Source organism: Aythya ferina (assembly GCF_964211825.1).
Source record: "Aythya ferina genome assembly, chromosome: 2".
NCBI classification, from domain to species: domain Eukaryota; kingdom Metazoa; phylum Chordata; class Aves; order Anseriformes; family Anatidae; genus Aythya; species Aythya ferina.
In genome coordinates, this window is record NC_140297.1 from 38,934,629 (window position 1) to 38,956,331 (window position 21,703).

A 21,703-nucleotide genomic window follows, 5' to 3' on the forward strand; every position below is an offset into this window, starting at 1 on the left:
AAAGTATTTTGCAAATTAAACAATTTATTAGCAGGGATTCCCTCAAGCATGCTGACTACTCTTTACTGTACAGTGAAAACAGATAGGCCCTGAAATGTATTCAAGATAAAAAATCCCTTTGGAAATATTGATTAGCTGATTTGCAGACTGTGGTATTTTTGCACAGATGACAAGGTGTTTGGCAATGGATAGATGGTATTGGACCTGTCAAGTTATATTCAGTGTTTAGTTTCCAACCCACACTTCTTTCTGTTTTCTTTGAATATTCCAGATTTACTCTTTAGATTCTGAACTTTTCTTGTTTGTTGTTTATTTTTTATTGTTATTTCTAACGGTTTTATTCCTTTGTGATATTGCAATGGGAAAACAATATCCCTTATATGGGAGCCTTATATAGAGTCATTTGACTTTACTGTGGAGATCTTTTACTGTATTTTTCAGATGGCATATCAATAAATATTAAGCATCCCTTTTTCTCCCTTTTTCTTCTGGGTCCTTCTGTTTTCTGTTTTGTTTTTTGTTTGTTTGTTTTGTTTGTTTGTTTGTTTTTAATTTTACTTGTATTTACCTTCACCTAAAATCTATAATGTGTTAACTGAAGCAGGAGATGAAAGAAGGCCAGTGATAAAATTAACTGGGAGGAGAAAACTCTGCTAGTTTTCCTTAGGCTTTTAAATACTAAAAATGTAATTAAAAGTGTGTGAATAATTTAGATTATATAAGTTATCTGTAAGAGAAACACAGTGAATATGTGACTGTTTCATAAACAATATCTGATGGTGAGACAGAATTTCCTAGAAGGAAAAACGTTTGTTGAGGGAATGATGTAAACACCTCTGGCCAAAGGCTCATGAGGTGCATTTGGATGTCATTATCTACTATTCTTATCTCCTTTAATTTCTTTCCTCTCTCTTAACCCTTTCTTCTCTCTTAACTCTTTATTAAATATCTAATAAAGATATGTCTGAAGGGAAAATTACAAGTATGTTAAAAGTGTCTGTCCTCAGATGAGGTGAGGGTGCTGTGGAAGGAAGAAGAAAAAGGAAAGAATGTTCAATAAATCTCACCAGTTTGCCCATAGCTTACTTTAAGTTTATATATTATTATTATTATTATTATTATTATTATTATTATTATTATTATTATAGTTGGTTGTTTATTTCTCTATAAACCTGGTCTGTAACCTGCTGCTGAACACTTCACAGAGGGCAAACTTCTCAAAGAAAAGACTGCACCTGTAGGGGATGATACACAAAGAAAGCCCACTGTGCACAAATTGGTCAAATACTGGTAACAGAAAAACAAATCCAGAAATAATAATAATAATAACAATAAAAAGGAATGTCTCTCTGATGGGAAGTAGCTGTGAAAAAATATTGTCAGCTTGTGTAGGCCACAAATTATAGCCTATATCAAAGCATCCATCACAGTCCTAGTGATGAGGATGGGCTGCATCATTGCCTCCCCACGGGTGATGGCTGGTGGCAACTGTCTTCTTAGAACAAAACCTAGTTTATTCAGAACAGAGCCATTTCATGTAAGACCTATTTGTGTCTCAGCGAAGAATGCTCTAACTGGGTTTTCCCACATTTCACATCTTCTAGTGGGCTTCCTAGGAAGGAGTTGCTCCTTAACAGCCTCCCAATGGCTTGTCTCACCATGAGACTTGGTAATGTTTCCTGCAGTCAATGCACCTCGCCATTGCAAGGGCCAGGGCACCTCTTAGCCTTATGCACTCTTAAACTAAGCCTCCCACCTGGCAAAACTGCCTATTTGTTGATCTTACAACCTGATTTTGTTTCATTTTTTTTTGCCCCAGATGTGTGTTTGTGTATTTTTGTCTGGAAAGCTATTCTGCCACCTTCATGGATAGTCTCTGAAATATTTAGATGCTATAAATGTATAACAAAAATTACACTACAATGAGTCTTGCAAAGCTCATGCAGTTATTGTGCAGCAAGTCAAAATGATAGCAGTTCCATATCTGTCAGAATGGTTATTTCTGAAGTTAAATATTTATGACTCTTGTTTTGTTCTTAAGGGAAAAGGTTTAAAATTATTTAAATGTTTAAAAAGTATTGGAAACTGGTTAAAACAAAAAAGATCAGAAAATTCCAGATACCTTGCATAAAGCCATTATTTTGCAAAGACCACTTCAGCACTGATAAAATTTCTATTTAAGATTGTGTGTCACATACATGAACTGAAACAAAATATTAAGTAATTCCTTCAATCCTATTACTCTATGTATCCAAGCTTCTTGCTGATGAAATATAGTGAACTTAAGTCTTGGCCCTCTGTGCTATAATCTTTGCCAGTCTGGTGATACAGAGATGATTATATTAACTAACTTTTCTTTTAACCTTAAGAAAACTTCAAATGACAATTCTACCACACCATTCACACAGCATCTGTGTGGGAGATATACTGAGAGGATGTCATTTAGGGTATAAGTTATTATGCAGACTAAAATGAGATTTTGAGATCATAGTGAATCACAAACAAATAATGCATACAGGAGAAAACGTGTTTCTGGGTATAATAAAGGTAATGATTTTAAGGCATAGAGTATTCTGTTCTTTTGCATGAAGGCTTCAGCTGGAACTTTTTCTGAAATTTTGGATAATGCATAAGAGATTTATTAATGCAGGCAAGACAGTAGAGTGTGGTCCTTATTCTTCATTGGCAGGTTTTCATTTTTAAATTTTTGATTTAATTATATTATTACTGAAGCTAGAGGCTCAAGTTTCTGTCAGTAGAGCTTACATAAATTTCATTTCAAGGAGCATTAGGAGGCTCTGTAATTGACATTGTTAAAAAATATATAATACAAAAATAACATTCCTCTACTTTTTCATTAAATGGAATGTCTCCCCCTTGGAAAGTATACATTTTATTCTTTACTGGAGTGTCTCATCAGTGTCTACATGAAGAAGTTGTGCCTTGGGTATGGATACTGCAATGCACACAACAGCTGAAATATAGGGACAGGTTTGTTCTAAGAAGGGAAATCCACTCTGGGACTAAAAAGAAAATTCATTTTTATGTGTGCATCTATTTTTGAGGAGGAGGGGAAAAAAAAGCAAAAAGCAAAAAAAAAAAAAAAAAAAAAAAAAAAAAGCTCAGAAAGCTTGTGTCATGGATTCAAGACCAAGATCTTGCTAACACTGGAAACCAACATTTTAAACTGTAATGCTGTAACATAGTATTTTGAACCTTGCTGTGTTATCAGATATGCACCATAGCCCAGATCTCACAACATTGACTTTAGTGGGAGCAGCATTTGGTTCTCTGTATCTCTTCCTCTGGCCAATTTTAATAAATAAGGTGCTTAATTTGCATTTGGATTGGGGCAATGGGAGTGATAATGTTCTCCCTATGAAAATACACAGAACAGAAAAGTATATGTGTTTTGTTCTTAGTGGTTGCAATTGTAAGCCCTTTTTCCTCCTTATTTTTTTTTTTTGCCATGTTGTGGCAAAATGAGAAAGATGGGGAGGGAGGACGGTGAGGATATGATTGATGAACTGCCATGATGAAGTATTTACTAGTGTTAAAATCTAGATCTTCAATATCTCTTACATAGCTCTTATGTTGATATTTTAACTGACTATGTGGGGTATTTGGAAGATAGTCATTGTGGACACAGCCTTGAGGTGCTAGAGATCTTTACCTCAGCAAGCTTTTCCTCCTCAGAAAGCAGTCACTTTGTGTGCAGCAGCTTAACTCATATCTGATAAAAACATGTCTGATAAAAAGCTTTGTTAAATTCTTTGCTATTACATTCCATGTTGTTCTCCTCACTTGTTTCGTGGGTTAAACAGATGTTACCATGACACATGGCATGATTTTCAGCCATCTGTAAAAATAAGATTAATTTTCAGTTGACAGACAGAATAGATGCTCAACTGTGTTGAGGCTCCTGACTGATCCTACCACTGTAATTCCTTTAACTTCAATGCATTGGTGCTCATTTCTATATGTTTAACAATTATCTGATTAACGTATAGATAAGGGTTCTTATTGTGTATCTGTGGTTTTGAATTATTATATGCAATTCCCTTTCAAATTCCTAACAAATATAAGAAAAGACTTTTAGATCTGTTGCTATAAGAAACAGATTATATTCTGAGGGAGCCATATGAGCTGTTGAAACTCACCTGTCTTGAATGTAGCGAGAAGATTAGGAGAAGGCCAAGAGTCAGGAGGCTGCTTCCCTTAGACAGTCAAAGTTGTCAGGTATAATTCGTGTAATTGTCTCCCAAAATTTCCTTGCTGACCACCAGAAATTCATCTGCAAATTTTTGTTATTCCACCCACAGTATCACTTATAACACCCAGACTAAGGAGGGGGTTATTAGAGCATAAATAAATAAATATTTACTTTTGTACTTTTGTACAAATTCAGGTATGTTCACTTTAGGAGAAGCTTTAAAAACATGTCATTCTTCACTTATTTACATTTCCATAGAATACCTCCATTCTCATTTCAGGTTTTTATTCTTTTTATATCTAGGACACTTGGCTAAAAATCTGTATTCTAGAATAAAATATTGGGTTAGCTTCACTGCTCCAAACACACACATTCATCAGGTTAGAAATGGCATGTGTAGATTTATGAATTCTTGCAGGGAAAAATAAACTTTATGCTGACTGAATTGCATAGGACATCATTCACAAGCCATGATCAGTTGTTCATCTCAATCTCCCATCTCTGTACCTGAATGTTTGATTTTAATCTCCTTTTCATCTGCACACAATCTATTGCTTTGGAACTCTTGTCCTTTCTAATTTTTAAGGGCTGGTTTTAAGAAAAGGAATAAAAGATACAGTTGTATCTTGCATAAGTGCTAACATTTTCAATTTATTAAAATGATTTATAATTCTGTATAACCTGGGAAAATTGTATTGAAGGTCCTTTTGTGTGTTTGTGTGTATATATACATACATCTGTTTGCCTATTTTGGATATCAGGAGGAGTTAAATAATCTGGCTGAAAATTAATTTCTAGTTAGTATATGAAGGAAATGATTTATGGCTGCCATTCTTGTGAAGTATTGTGGGCCATCAGTGTCTTAGAGACTCCGTCTCTACATTTGGGTTATTTCTTGCAACGCTTTCATAAAATAATTAACCTGTGGATTGTGATATATGACTAATGAATATATTAATTGGATAAAGCAAGACTTTGAAGACTTTGAAGCCATGACAATTTTCAAAGCACCCATCTCACAGATAATCACAAACTGCATTTATTACCTTGTATATTATTTGAAAACAAACAAACAAACAAAAACAAGGAAGTACCACAATATTGAAGTATTTACCAGTGATAAAATAGCCTAACACAGTTGAAAAAGAAATATGAAATGAGAATGACTTTCTCCTCTTCTAAGAACTAAAATAGTTTAATTATAATCATGAATAAATTATAGTGAATAAATGTATTTAGTCATTTCAAAACAACTTTGAAATATTTCTTTAAATTGTGATAAATACATAAATAATTAAAATAATTCCAGTGTAGAATACTAGATTTGTGACATGATTCAAATAAACTTATGGTAAGAAATCTTTTTCTTTTATCTGGTTGTTTTACAGTTTGGTATAAGGAGGGAAATTTTTGGATTAGGGAGGGAAAGTTCATCTAGATTTTGAAGAGAAAATTCAGCCTTTTCCTATTTGCATATAATTAGAAGTAGAATTTTTCATACAATATGAACAGAGGTTGATTTTGTTTTGTTTGGCTTGTTTGTTTGTTTGTTTGTTTTTACTTGTTTGTCAGACTTTTAGAATAGACATAGAGAAATTTAACTGCCACAAATAGGTTTATACTCACACTTATAATCACCTCACCATATGCTGGAAATTCATGTGGAAACACGTTCTGTGCCAGGTGAGGACCTACCTATATAGGTCTCATAAAGGTTTATCTGAAAATGTGGCCCTACTTTTCTTCCTGCTTTACAAGTAATACATACATTTTAGGAAAAAATTTTTTTTTTTTTTTAAATCAACAAGCATCCCACATTTCAGACCTACATATACCATACCTTGTCAGGATTTACAATGTAAATTTAAATTTAAATATAACCTTAAATCTAATTTTGTGGAAATCATTCAATTTTGCATTTGAAAACCCAAAACATTCTGTGTTTGACAGAGTTGTAGCAAACCACTTGTTGAACTGAACTGAAACATTTCCTTTCTGTAAAGTTTAACATTAATTTGTTAATCTCAGCTGCTTTGAGCCTTAGTAAGTTTTATTCTGTCATTCTTCCCTGCTGTTCTTTTCTACAGGTTCAGTTTCTTGATTAAACTACCTTTTCCTTTATATACCAAACCTTGCCTTCTGATTGAACCATTTTAGCAATCACAAAATACCCCAGGACTGAAATACCCCATTGGATTTTCAGTCCAGACGAGATAGGAATTAAAGTACCTTATTAAAAGGATTATGAGGTTTTTATGTATTCAGTAATACAATTCCAAGGTTTTGTACCTAGGACAAAAATTTTGTACAATTTTTAAGTGAAAAGTAAAAATCTGGTGTGTGGATGAAGCCCGTGATGTTTGACAAAGTTGAAAATGCCCTGCTGCGTCTAACTGCAGATTACCTACATTAATTCCACAAAGCATTTTTTATCTCAGTGGAAAAACTGCATCTGGACCAAGTGTAATAGAAATTACACTATTGCTATCTCCAAGTGTAATAGAAATTTTCAGTGCCATGTACAGGGGGAAAATCTGCTTAGTATACACCCAATGAGGGAATAGTCCCAAGAGGCAAAATAACACCATGATCTTTCCACACAGCTTCTGTAACAGAAATATTGTATAGTGTAATTTCTTAAAAGTTGCAAATATTCTGTATAAAAACATTGCTCAGTCAGTCATTACATCAGACTCTTTATGCTTAAATGCTGTACTTCTGATCATAGAGTTTTGGCTGGAAAGAACCCCTGGAGTTTAGCTAGTTCAGCCAGCTGGCTGAAGTAGGACTATCATCAGCAATTAATCAAATCAGTTCCACCCAAATCATGAAAGCTAGCAAGAATGGAGACTCCTCCATCTCCTTTGGACATCTTGTTATGGGATTACACTACACTTCATGGAGAACTTTGTACTGTTTTGCTAAAACATTAGTGTATATTACACATTGCTGGAGTAGGAGGTTTTGTTAAAATTTCTCAGAAGTTACTACCTCTGGTTTCAAAGACCATGGCCTGGTTGTTAAAATTAGTATGTCTCAATCCAACTTAAAAATGGGAAGTCTTCACAACATTTTTTGAAACCTTTTCAGCAGCTGCATTTTATTTGACTGGACTGCCTCTATCAGCCACATCTTTTAGGTAGAAACCCTAGCGTTTTAGAATGTCATATTGTATTCCATAGTGATCCCATAGTGCCTGCTGTATTTTTTCTTTCTACAGTGCAAACATTCATTACATTTTTAATCTAGAAATGTCATTTATGTATATTCCTACTTTCTATTTATCTATCTTTTTTTCTGCCCTTCAGCAGAGCAACAGTTTGTTGAAAGAAGGGTTTTCTTGTTACCAGAATAGAAGATAATTTCCATATAAAAATGAAGAAATTATTCAAGACTCTTTTCTTTCCAGACTCTCTTCCATTTTAACTGACCTTCATGCTTCTTTTGTACCTTTGGTTGACAATGTTTAAGGTGAACTAGTAACTACTTTCAGAAAAAAAATAAAGAAAAAAAAAAAGATTGTGAGGTCATGACATTCTACATTCTATAAAATTTTACACAAGCCAGATTCTGTAAAAAACTTATACCTAATTATACCAAATCATTTTTCATTGTCAGATGTAAGATAACTATAGATAAAAATGCCAACGCATAGGATTATATCACACCCTTCAAAATGACTTCTCAGGTCTGTAGATATGGGTGTTTTAGTCTCAGAACTGTCACTTTAAACACATGGAGTGCTTTCCCATTGACACACTAGCTTTCTTGTTTTGTTATGATGTTAAGATATACCCTTGGAGTGAGGTACCCCCTGTTGTACCCCCTCACAAAAGCTCACTGTATTTGGATCTCAACTTGCTTCATTCAAATGATACGTAGAAAAAATCATATTGAAATTATTGTTACTTAGGTTATTCAAGGATTAGAATATTAAGAGAAGGCAAGAGTAAATGAAGGATTTCTGTGTAACACTAGTTGATATGTAAAACAATAGAAACATTGTGTTAATAGAATCAGTGTGTTAATTTAGTGTAGTGTTTATTATATGACTGCCTGGTTAGGGCAGCATTGTTCCAAAGAAAGCAATGGAATGGCTTCTTAGGTAAGAATGCAGAAGAAAAGATTTAGATTATATTGTGGAATCTATGAAGCAAGCAAGGATAGGATTGTGGTGAGTGTTAGCATACTTAGCTGTTACCTAACTAACATGGATGCTATTAGTGTGGAAGACAAGGAGAAATGGAGGTCACATACACTGTAACAGTCTGTAATGACCTGAATTGACCTCTTACTCTCATATCATCCCATGTGATTATGCTGGGTAGCCATATGAAAACTAGCATGGTGTTTTTGCAACTCTGAATTAATCCTTTCATTTGTAATTAGACTTACTCAAGGAAACATTTATGTGCTGAGGCATCTGCCCCTGTTTTGTAAAGTTGGGAGGCTGCATTTAAATGGATAGAAATTGCTGAAAATTGCCATGATTGCTGGAGTGGCAGAAGTGAGGCAGGGTTGACAATTGTATTAGTTAGCTTTGAGAAGCAGAGATAACTCTTACTGCAGACTACTAGCTAACAGGCAGTAGTAGCACAGAGTGTAGCACTCTTCACTGTTTTTATAAAATATGTGATCTTCTTGTTGCAAATAAGTATCTCTTTGTTTTACAGAGATTTTAAGGTATAGACTACCTCTGTCATTGCATCCAGGAGAGTCTATTTACAGATTCTGTTTCACAAGTGAGTATATTAAACTCACTGTCAGGAACAAGAAATTGTCATATAAATGAAGTGTCGAAAGACTCTAGCTTGAGTTTCTTTGGTGGTGAGAACTGAACAGATGACAACATCAGGGCAGAGGTGAAATTAATTTACCAACTATGATAAGAATTACATAATTAGACTATGGCACACTGCATACATGTAGATCCACAATTTTGCTGGCAGCTTAAAACCTGATGTTCTTTAAGTTTTTTGTTTGTTTGTTTTGGGGGGGTATTTTTTTTCATATTTTGATAACAAATGTTTCATTTTAGTGTGATTCATATTGTCTTAAGGAGGAGGGTAATAATTTCTTAAAAGAAAGAGGAACATATCACCTGTAGTAGCTCTAACCTTTTTCTGCAAAAATTGGACTCTGAACATATAAAACTGCAAAGCAGGTTCCTAACACTTCAGCTGACAACATAAAAAAAGTGTCAGAACCGTTAATTTTATTGGAACAGCATCTGGGATCCTAGTTATGGGTCAGGACCCTCTCGTCTCCATTGCTCAATTAACACAGAATAGAAAGGCTGCTCAAAAGGGTATTAAATTCTAAATATGAGATAAGAAAAGCTCTAACAGATGGGTACAGATTGATGGAGCACAGGGAAGCAAAGAGGGCATATATGAACATGCTCTTTTCACTGAGTGAACTAAGAACACTAACATTTCTAATTCCACACTTAACTGCAAGGTGTTTGATAGCCTAGAAAATGACTAGCATTCACTATGCCTAAGGAACAGCAATGTTCTCAATGCTGAGACTCTCAATGCTGAGACTCTTTGAAAAGTAGATGATTTACAAATTATTTATTTATTTCCAGTGATAGAGTTTAATTTTATTTCTTAAATTACTTATATTTTTAGCCTTGCATGTTTTACCTATAACTTAAAAATTAAGTGAACATTATATGAGATGACAAAAAAAAAAAAAAAAAATTTATTTTAGTTTATTACAAACTTTTTTTCTTGGTGAACAAGGATAATTAAGAATAAAGTCATTTGTCTTCACTGCAAATAAATCAATGGCATCAGAGCTATATCAATACCCTTTGCTGGTTAAAAATAAAAAATAAAAAATAAAAATAAAATAGTTCCATTAAAATATTTATATATATACAGTACTTTTTGCATATTAACTGACTGTCACAAAAGTGGATATTGCAGACATCCCCATTTGATCTTTTCAATGAAGTGTGGAAGAAGAAAAAACCGCTGGCTTGCAAAAGCAAGAAAGATATAAATCTCCCATGTATCTAAATATAGCCGTCTGACGAGTTACTGTAGAGAAGATCTGTGCATGCTTGCCACGGAAAAGAGTATCCAGTGTGTTTCTTTTCTACATTTATCTACTTGATAAATGAGACTGAGCAACTTATGTCCTAGTTCTACAGGAATGCAGGTGCACTTACCTTTTACACTGGAGATTCTATGCAACAGTAAGCAAAAATATTTAGAGAAATATAAAATATTAAGGGAAATATGTTCTTTGCAAATCTGTTTAGTTAGATCTTAAAACAGGACCTTATGTGTAATAGAGTCAGATCTTGGAATAAACACATCTCTACTGTAAAGGAAATATTTATATTTGTGTTATACTAGGAGACTGTGGCAAAGATGTATTGGAGAGTTCCTCAACATCATGAACAAAAGATCTGTCTAACTCTCTGGATTGTTTATTCATCTACAGAATATCAGTTGAGTGCCCCAGAGACATAGTCTGCAGCAAAGTAATAACACAGGTTGAGGTTATAGTGACAAGCCATCCAAAGCCTGCCAAGCCAGCCTTGGACAGCCCACCAAACAGGGCAAGCTCATCAATCAAGTTCCCATTGCACATGACAAATGGAGGAAAAGTCCGGCATTAACCTCTAGGGTTATGCAGAGCACCAACTAACCATTTGGAGACTGTCTTGGAGCTCCGCTCAAAAAGACTTGTCTCCACCCATCCTGGTCCCATCTCTTCTTTCATATTTCACCAGAATGCTCTGTAGCTGTAGACATGAAATAACTTCTTTGGAAAGAGAGTTTTTATCCACATTTTGAAGGAAAAATGTAAGTAACTAATTCACATGAACTATCTATATTTTGCACCTTAAGAAATATCTGAGGTTCTGACTCTGGTACTGTGTCTAGACTGGTCCCCAGGAGATTGTCTAGACAAACAAAGATGCAGAAAAAGAGCAAAACTTTATTTTGCAGTCAAAATAAGTTGGGATTTCATCATCTAGTAATGTTAATGTTTAATGCAAGCACATGATGAAGTTTTGTGAAGAATCTGGAGCTTGAATTGTGTGCAGCTGTTGGTAATTCAGGTACACTGTGCTTTGTGCAGTGTTTACATAGCATTTTGCATTAGGTGGCAAAGCTACAGTATTTCAGCCTGTTCTTGCTTCACTAAACAAGTATTTTTTAAAAGGTGTCTTTCTGACAATGTTTTTTACAAAATGCTAGTATTACAAGCATTGTAAATCTTTCATTTTTTTCATTGTAAAGAAAAAATATTTCTTTATCAGTTACAAGCTATGAATGTCTCCTGGAGTGATCAACCAGAGAAACTTTGGAAGGGGTATTATAATCCATGAACATGTTATAGTATTTTCATTGGGCTGAATTAAAGGCTCCTCTTGAATAAAGTCTCTCTCCTTGCACCTGTGGCTTTCTTAAATGAAAATATTAACTATTTAATACATGTAGACCAAATATTGTTGATGACTAGAGATGAAATGGATGAAATGTTTCCCATGGAGGAATTTTGCCAGTATTCCCAAAGGCACATCAATTTTATCACAAGAATATACAAATTTACTTTCTTACTATAAGCAATTATATTTGCAGCCTTCTCACAGTCAATTTAGAGTTGAGTTTTGTCAAATAATTAAAACTTAATTGTCATTTTTTTGGCACTTCTGTGCGTTCAGCTGTGTTTTTGTTGTTATTAGTGATATTGCACTTAGATCTTAGGTTTGTTGTTTGTTTTTTTGTGTGTTGTGTTTTTGGTGTTTGTTTTTTTTTTTTAATCCCTTGATTGAGCACCTCTTCATCCTGAAACTACTAAGTTCGTTGAATATTTATTGCACCATGAAAGCTTCATTTTCAGTGAGTACAACGGTCAATATCTTGTTATGACTTTGTCTAGTTACATGAGTTAAAGCTCTACAAAATGTAATTATTTGTACAATAGCTTCTAAGCTTATATTCAATTAGAAATACAACAGCCAATTTATTTACAAAGAGTATTAGTCAGCCTTACAAAAGAATTCCATAGGATGTCACTTTTCAAATTAAATTCATTTTCAGTAGACTTGACAAAGGTTAAGCTTGTATCTAAAAACGCTGCTACCAGAGGGAGTACACATTTAGTTTGGAAAGCTCCTTGGGTTTCAAAAGCCTAAAACATCTGTCTCATTGCATGTTTCCTGACTGTTTAAAAACTTTTCATAAGGTTCTAGGGAAAGAGATGGTTTTCTCTAGACCAAAGTCCAAGAAAAATACTAGTCAATATGTCCACAAAGGGTAAATTTGAGGCAGGCATTTCAAAATTGATCAGATGCTTTCAATTGAAGAAATTAATGTATCTTGAGTCTGTAAGCTTTATGAAACAACAGAGCATACATGGGCCTTCTATTTTCATCTTTATTTTTCTTTTCTGACTGCTCAGTGTCCAAGTTCAAACTTTCTCTTGGTGATGGCATAGATGATAAAATCAAAGGTAAAATTCCCAAAGCCTAGAAGAGTATTATGACTTCATCTAGCATATCTGCAAATCCAGTGGTTTGTTGTTATTATTGTTATTATTATTATCATTATTATTTGGTCCATAATAAATCACAGAATCACAGAATTATAGGGGTTGGAAGGGACCTCAAGAAATCATCGGCTCCAACCCTCCTGCTAAAGCTGATTCCCTAGAGCAAATTGCACAGGTAGGCCTCCAGACAGGTCTTGAATATCTCCAGAGAAGGAGACTACACGACCTCCCTGGGCAACCTGTTCCAGTGCTCCGTCACCCTCACTGTGAAGAAGTCACATATTGGATTTTCTTTTGTATATTGGATTTCCTTTCACATATTGGATTGGAACTTCCTGTGCTCCATTTTTTGGCCATTGTCCCTTGTCCTGTCCCCAAGAACCATTGAAAAGAGGTTGGCTATATCTCTTTTTCTCCCACACTTCATGTATTTATAAACATTGATTAGATGTTTTTGATAAAGAAATGAGATAGATGCAAAGATATCAGGTGGAAACAGTTAGAGACCTATTGTTCCACCTGGACTGTCACAAGTCCATGGGGCCAAATGGGATCCATGCAAGGGTGCTGAGGGAATTGACAGATGTGATTGCTGGGCCGCTTTCCATCACCTATCAGCAGTCATGGTCATCCAGAAAGGTCTCGGATGACTAGAGACTTGCTAGTCATGTGATGCCCATCTATAAGAAGGGTTGTAAGGAGGACCCAGAGAACTGCAGGTGTGTCAGCCTGACCTCGATGCCAGGAAAGGTAATGGAACATGTCATCTTGAATGGAATCATGCAGCATATGTGGGACAACCAGGTAATCAGGCTCAGTCAGCATAGGTTCATGAAAAGCAAGGACACATGCCCTATTTTTTACTATTGTACAACTGTGCTATCTGGGCATACATGATGCAGCTGTGTTTACACAGTCCTAGAACGTGCAGCTGTATGACATCTTCAAGGTTGTAGGGCTTTCTATTTGAAAAGTTAAGAAAAGTGGGGTTGGAAGTATGAGTGCTCCTGTCATATAGAAAGTGATAAGGTTGTCCCTGAGCCTCCTCTTCTCCAGACTGAACAATCCCAGCTCCCTCAGCCACTCCTCATAAGACTTATTCTCCAGACCCCTCATCAGCTTTGTTGCCCTTCTCTGGACTCACTCAAGCACCTCGATATCCTTCTTGTAGTGAGGGGCCCAAAACTGAAAACAGTACTCAAGGTGGAGCCTCGCCAGAGCCGAATACAGGGGGACAATCACTTGTCCTGCTGGCCACATACAAGCTAGGATGCTGTTGGTCACCTGAGCACACTGCTGGCTCATATTCAGCTGACTATCAACCATCACTCCCAGGTCCTTCTCTGGCAGGCAGCTTTCTAATCACTCATCTCCCAGCCTGAAGCGCTGCTTGGAGTTGTTGTGCCCCAAGTGCAGGACCCGGCACTTGGCCTTGTTGAATTTCATACACTTGGCCTCAGCCCATTGGTCCAGCCTATCTAGATCGTTCTGCAGAGCCTTCCTACCCTTGAGCAGATTGACACATGTACCTAACTTGGTGTCATCTGCAAACTTACTGAGTTACTTAATCCCTTCATCCAGATCATTGATAAAGATTTTAAAGAGAACTGGCCCTCGTACTGAGCCCTGGGGGGCTCCACTAGTGACCGGCCTCCAGCTGGATTTAACTCCATTCACCACAACTCTTTGGGCCTGGCTATGCAGCCTGTTTTTAGCCCAACAAAACATGGAAACAGTAGAGATATGGGCTAAAATCTTGGATTCACTGATGTTGGAGGGATCTTTGCAACAGATTTAGACCATTATAAATTGAAATATGAGATATCTTTTGTAGATTCGAGTATAAAACTTTATAATAAAGAGCTAGTGTGATTTCCTGTGCACACCTGCAGCTCCTTGTTTCCTGGCTGTAGATCTGAAATAAGGAGCTGTCAGTAGTGACCAGGGACTGCTGCAGTGGGAAACCCCTCAGTGCACATGGTTGTTTTCATTAAAAAATTTATCCCATTGATAAAGGATATAATTTCTTGTCTACTTTTTTATTTTTTCCTTACTAACCTCAAACTGTTTGCTTCTACTTAGATTAGCAGGCATAACATACACAAACTTCTGTGTTAAAAGGTTTTTTGTTTTGTTTTTTTTTTTTTTATTTTACTATTTGGGTGCCTGTTTATATTTCCTATGTTACAAGGTACAGTTCTGGGATTGTGACTGCTGTTATTTTGTGTGTTAATAAAATCACATGAACTATCAGTTTCAATATACACTCAAGACACACACAAGATACTCCATTTTTCTTATCCTTTGATCAATTCTACTGTTTTAATTACAACAATGAGCACTTAGAATATGATAAACTTGTGATTTTTCTATAAAGTGTAAGTCTGTTCTATAGTCAAGTCTGTCAGGTGTGGTTTTGTAGAAATATAAAGTATAAGTAGCATCTAATAAAGCCACTGTCATTTTTTTTGTATTTTCATTTAGAGCCCAAAAGTTTTTTAGCTGAATCAGAAAAAATATTCTTGAAACCGAAACATAGCCCTTAAAGAAAATCCATACTGGACCTTTAGGTTATGAATATAGGTTATGGCCTATAGTCATTCATAACATATTCCCTTTCCCTACTACATAACATTGTTTATTTTATTGGATGAAAGAGCCAATAAATGAATATGTTCTGGCCATAAATGAAGTTCAAATACTCTTTAAAGATAAAAAGATAATGGTGAAGGGGGAGATAGGCCTCCCTACCTTTGTTTCCTAGCAAAAAGGGAAAGGCCCTCTGAATTATTCTCTCAGCCACAGCTGAGAGAAGGTTTGTCCCACCCTTGTTGCAGCATCATGACCACTTGATCTTGAGGGAAGCATTCCTGCTTTCAGGTGTTTGGGGATACTCTGAGAGACAGTCTTCAAACATACCTTTTTCCACTTCCTGATGCAGTAGTCCAAAACAAATAAGAAAGTTTTGGTTTACTTTCTAACTGGGGAAGAAAGAAAAAAAACAACTGTTTTGTAGAATAAATTGTATTAGTAATTAATTAGTTAGATAATGCAACTATTTTCTAAGTTGCTTAAATTAAATACCACATAACATAGTTAAAATTTCGGTATATTAAGTGTCTGTCATAAAAGGAAAATCTAAGTAATAGTACAACATCAATCTATATTTATGGAGTGACTTACCTGCTCTATAAAGTGCAAGCACAAAACTCAGGGAAGACTGAGTTTCTGAACGTCTTGTAAGTGACATAATGTGCTTTACAGATAGTTGTAAAGTACATCATCTACAAATGCATAAATTCATGTTTATTTCTTCTGGTAAGTGAACACTTCCCAGATATAGACAAAAGATAGATAGATAGATAGATAGATAGATAGATAGATAGAGATAAAAAGTAGCCTAGTGAAGCTGGATACCAATTGCTACTGACTTTTCTAAAGGGAGTTGATTACACAGGTGTTCTTTTTCCCTTTGAAAAGAGTTCTTTTTCCCTTTTTCCCTCTTAATTATGTTAACTGATGTTTTAATATGTTTTCAAAGTCATAGATCTATATCCAGGTAATGCTAATTGAGAACCAGACAAGTTTCATAATGCTTAATTCTAGGATGCTCCCTCTTTGACTATGAGGTATATTTATTTTTTCTCTTCTTCCCTGAGGGCAGAAATTAATTACCCAAGTTTGCCAGAGAATTTGCTGAGAGCTGTTACCTACAGGAATCAAAAGGCATTGTTTCTGTTCTCACGACTATCGGGTAATGAAAATATTTACAGACAACAGTTTCTTGTCTTTACCTCCACCAGGAAAAAATATTTTGCTATCAACAAATATCTCAGAAGTATAACTGATTTGGAAGATCTTGGAGCATTATATATACTCTGGCTGAAACTTAATTCTGTATCATTTCTTCAAAAGGTCCTGATTAGAATAATCTTTAACAGATAAAATAGAAATGAGAAGCTGTTTATCATGTCCTTACCTACAGATCAGAATAATATATTTATCTGGTTTTCACTTTAAGATTTGCATTTCTCTTTCAAATCTCATAGTCTCTCAAATCTCTTTAATGAAAGTTATCAAATGACTTCTCTTTACATAGCAAGCCTTTTGTAGAAATTGTTAACAATTGCTAACATTTGCTAATTGTTACTGTTGTAGCTCAATGATAAGTCATTCATCTTACCGATTAAGCTTATTCATCTGATCCTAAGTTACATCACAGAACTGGGCACAGAGTGGTGAACTATTCTTGAGTAACAATGAGACTTCCTTAGCTAGAAGTGTTTGTTTGCAACTGTAAAATGTTAATATTGTATTTGGTATTTCACTAGTAGAATTATTATTGAACTCATATAGAGATTTATACTGTCTGATACACTTTAAGCACATATTTTGGCACCATGTCTCAGTTACTAATAATGGATCTTTTGCGATGATGTTTTATTAGGGTTTTCTTTTTTTTTTTTTTTTTTCTCTTAACTTAATAGCCTTGAACATAAAGTATGTTGTAAAGGAGAAGCAAGTTTAAGTGTATCTGTCAATTAAAGAACAGGCTCATTTGCCTTTGTTGGCTAACAAAGGTAATGTAGTTGCCTAAAAGTGAGGCTGGTACTGTTTTGTACAAAGTTACTTGAAATAAATTGTGATATGACCCTTTCTAACAATGAATGTGAAATTAATCATGTAACAAAGGGCAGAAGAGTGGGAACAAAAAGGCCAAGAATCGGTGGCTTTTAGAACCTTCCCAGGAAAGAGATTTTTTCCTAAGGGACGTTATTTCAGTATCCACACATCAGTTACAGTTATTTAAAATAACATATTTAATTTGTGTCAATTTTTAAGTTCTTCATATGCTTTAGAATATTTTCAAAGCTTTTAGAATATTTTCAAAACCTGAAGTTGAAATCTACAATTGTGCTTCTGTATATTATGTTTAGATAGACTTTTCTTAGCTCTACTCTCTGTATTTTGCTACATTTTGTATTTTGTATAGATTCTGTATTTTGGGATTTTGTTAGATTTCTACTCTTTAATGTATGGGATTACATTCTCTAATACAGGCAAAGGAGTGAAATCAGCTGTATAAAGGGCCATATCATTGTTGGAGAAATTATGTTTTTCTGAGATTACACTACTGGAAGGGAGCAGCAAGAGGACCCAAACCAGACTAGTCAGTGCAACCCTGATAATATAACCACAATAACTGTGGAACGACTTACTTGCTTCAAGTTTCTGCGGTGTTAGTCCTTACAGTATTGATTATTTGTATGCAGCAGCTTAAGTTGTTGCCAATTAGAGCTCAGCAGATATTGATGCATAGACACTTCTAATTATTTGCTACAATTCTCAATTAAATTCAACCATCTTATATTGTGCCTGCCCCATGTGATTACTGCCTGTACACACTGACACTGACACCTCACAACATACCTTGTAGCTGGGTTGCCAGCATGAGTTCAGTTATGTTGCTTTTCTTTCATTTTAGTTAATTGGGAGCCACAGATACAAAATAGCTGTTTGTAATCAATGCTCTCTACCAGGCATGACTAGATCTTATGCTGTTATTACCCAGTCCTTCTGGCTTAGCTTTCTCTGTAGGCTAGCATGCAAGAGAGTGTAGTGTTGAGGATGGCCCTGTGTGGTAGCTGTAGTGACTCAACAAGTCTGCTTTAGGGGGTAAATAGAGTCATAGAATAGTTTGGGTTGGAAGGGACTATAAAGATCATCTAGTTTCAACCTCTCTGCCATGGGCAGGGACACCTCCTTCCAAATCAGGTTGCTCAAAGCCCCATCCAACCTGACCTTGAGCACTTCCAGGGATGGGGTATCTGCATGTTCTCCAGGAAGCCTGTTCCAGTGCCCCACCACTCTCACAGTTAAAAATTTCCTCCTTATATCTAATCTAAACCTACCTTCTTTTAGTTTAAAGCCTTTAACTGTAGTCCCATCACTACATGCCCTGACAAAGAGTCCCTCCCCAGCTGTCCTGTAGGCCCCCTTTAAGTATTGGAAGGCTGCTATAAGGTTTCCCCAGAGCCTTCTCTTCTCCAGGCTGAACATCCCCAACTCCTTCAGCCTGTCTTCAAAGGACAGATGCTCCAGCCCCTTGATCATCTTTGTGGCCTTCCTCTGGACTAGTTTTAAAGCTTCCATGTTCTTCTTTTGCTGGGGGCCCCAGAGCTGAACACAGCACTCCAGGTGGGATCAAAATAGATCTGTGGGAGCAGAATAGAGTGGGAGAATCATCTTCCTCACTCTGTTGGCCACGCTGCTTTTGATGCAGCCAAAGATCAAGTTGGCTTTCTGGACTGCAAATGTACATTGTCAGCTCATGTTGAGCTTCTCATCAACCAGCACCCACAGTTCTTTTCGTCAGGTTTTCTTTCCATCCCTTCTCTGCCCAGCCTGTATTTGTGCTTAGGATTGCCCTAACCCAGATGCAGGATCTTGCAGTTGGCCTTGTTCAACCTCATGAGGTTTGCATAAGTCCACCTCTCAAGCCTTTCAAGGTCCCTCTGGATGGCACCTCTTTCCTCCAGCATGTCAACTGCACTGCACACCTTGATGTCATGAGCAGACTTGCTAAGGGTGCACTCAATTTCATTGTCCATGTCACTGACAAAGATGTTAAATGGTGCCAGTCCCAATACTGACCTGTGAGGAACACCACTTGTCATTATCCCCACATAGGCATTGAGCTGTTCACTGGAAGTCTTTGAGTGTGACCATCCAACCAAAATACTTACAGGCCTTTTTCCCCAACCTATTTGGAAGCACTGAGTCAGATTCTTAAAATCTACCACCTACTTTTGCAAATATTTTGTACAAGAGGATTTCCCCTGGTTCATACTTGGATTCATTCTTTATCCAAAATTAAGAAATATATGCTGAGTGAACTGGGAGAGATGTTAAGCTTCAGAAAGACGTTCAGTACATACATGACTTGACATAATTATTAAAGCTCTCAGCTTAGGACAGGGGGAAGTCCTACTACTTTTTCTAAAAGCAAACTGTGTGCCAGGAATATTTTGTTATGATGGTTATACCTGAATATCTAGGAAGGATTGAAGGATTCTCACTCTCCCAAGCAAACTGCTTACAGAACAGTAGTGGGCTCATAAATTGATTTTTATCTTTTTTTTTTTTTTTTTTTTTTTTTTTTTGTATTTCAATTTGTATAAATCATTACATTTATGCAGCTCATAGCTCATTCAGGTTGTTTTCCCTTTCCAAAAGAAGAATCATACTTTTCTCTCCCCCCCCCCCCCCCCTTTTTTTTTAATGTCTGTGAGGTAGCATCTAATTCTACTTTATCTAGCACACATACATTCCTTTAGCAACATGAAAAGAAAGAAAAAGAAAGATTAAATTAGTAATTTAGAAAATGCTTAATGAAGCAACTTTGGAAAATCAATTCTGGTTTGTAAATTGTGTTGTATTGTCTGAATCTTTTCTACTGTAAAGAGAATCATATAAAAAGCTCTAAATATGTAATTATTGTTATAACAATTTAGTTTTAGAATCTCAGAAAGCTTTCCAAGCATTAATTAATGGTTAAAAAAAATGTTGAATTTTTTGTTGCAGTGTTATTAGGAGATGATTTTTGTCTTTTCTGTGCCTTAGTGGGTTTTGTGAATTAGCTAATTAGACTTGTAATATGCAATTCAAAACCATTTGATTCCAACACAGAAATCCTGTTCTTATCATAAATACTCATACATAAAAAAACAATACTCTAGAGAAACAGTCCTTTATATGCTGTATAAATTCTTACAGTTTCTGTTCTTTTTATGTTTTTATTCTTGGAATAGTGTGAAGAATGCAGTGTCTTCTAAATAAGTATTTTAAAATGACATATTGTACTATGGAGTGTATAGTTATTCGTGATGTCAGTATTCCTTAACAGTCTTTTTTTTATGATTTGTTTTTCAGGTTGGCTTCATGAGCTAGGAAAACGTATAGAGTCTCCTTACTATGACAATAATACCCTGGGAGGCCCATCAATCAGAAGTGCCTATATAGCTGCCCTATATTTCACCCTTAGCAGTCTCACAAGTGTTGGGTTTGGAAATGTTTCAGCCAATACTGATGCTGAAAAGATCTTCTCCATTTGCACAATGCTGATAGGAGGTAAGTATGTATGCTAAGCATCATGTAAAATGTTTGGGCAGAGTAGAGGTGAGTAAAATAGGTGCTGAAATTTTGCTAGGTTTTGATTCGAAATCAAACAAACAGAAACTCTAAATTGACAAAAAGAAGGAAATATTATGTGGGGTTTAAAACTGGATAAATTATCTGAAGCAGGCATATCTCCCAGCTTTTTATAATTTATGGTAACGAAAGTCATTACCCTGTAAAGTGCAAACTCTTCCTATTGTGAGTAAGTGTGGGCCAGCTGTGTGTCCTGGGAATATCTGCATTTTGGTTACATGCCAGGCACAGTTCCAGTCAGTTTAACAATAAGTTCAGCTCCAGTTCAGTCACTGCAACAGCCCTGGGAAAAATGGCAAAGATGTCAGCCTAAAAGTGCATCTGGCTGCATGTATATCCGTATCTGAAGGACCCAGCCCAGAACAAAGGCAGTGGAGACAGGACAGAGCAAGGTAAAATGTTGGGTGAGCCGTAGGTGGGCGTTCCATAAGGGCAAAGCAGTTTATTTATCAATAAGTAGATTTTACCACATCACTGCTTCAAATTCACTTCAAAATTGCAGTGTTTTTGTCATGCCTAGAGCTCTTCACTGTATTTCTAATGGATGTTAATTACCTATTCTTATTGTTGGGTTCACTTTCCTGATGAGGTACCTGGGAACACCAGTGAGATAGTGGCACCTGCAGATATTGGTAAATCCAAGACAGTGGAGAGAAGGTACCTGCAGCTCTCTTTGTATTCTTTTTCCAAAAATAAATAAATAAATAAATAAATATTTTGAAATAGCTCTTCTGTTTCATAGTTTGTACATCACATAGCTCA

At 35.8% G+C, this 21,703-nt stretch overlaps 1 protein-coding gene across 2 annotated transcripts in view; it reads left to right on the forward strand.

The window, feature by feature from the left end:
• Positions 1–21,703, forward strand: part of KCNH8 (potassium voltage-gated channel subfamily H member 8) — a gene marked incomplete at its 3' end in the record, with an annotated part of 190,712 nt that overhangs the window by 126,146 nt on the left and 42,863 nt on the right. For both annotated transcript variants that reach the window (XM_084509060.1, XM_084509061.1), the window contains exon 8: positions 20,663–20,860. In XM_084509060.1, the coding sequence (XP_084365186.1) occupies positions 20,663–20,860 (198 nt within the window). The remainder of the gene's footprint in view (positions 1–20,662; positions 20,861–21,703) is intronic.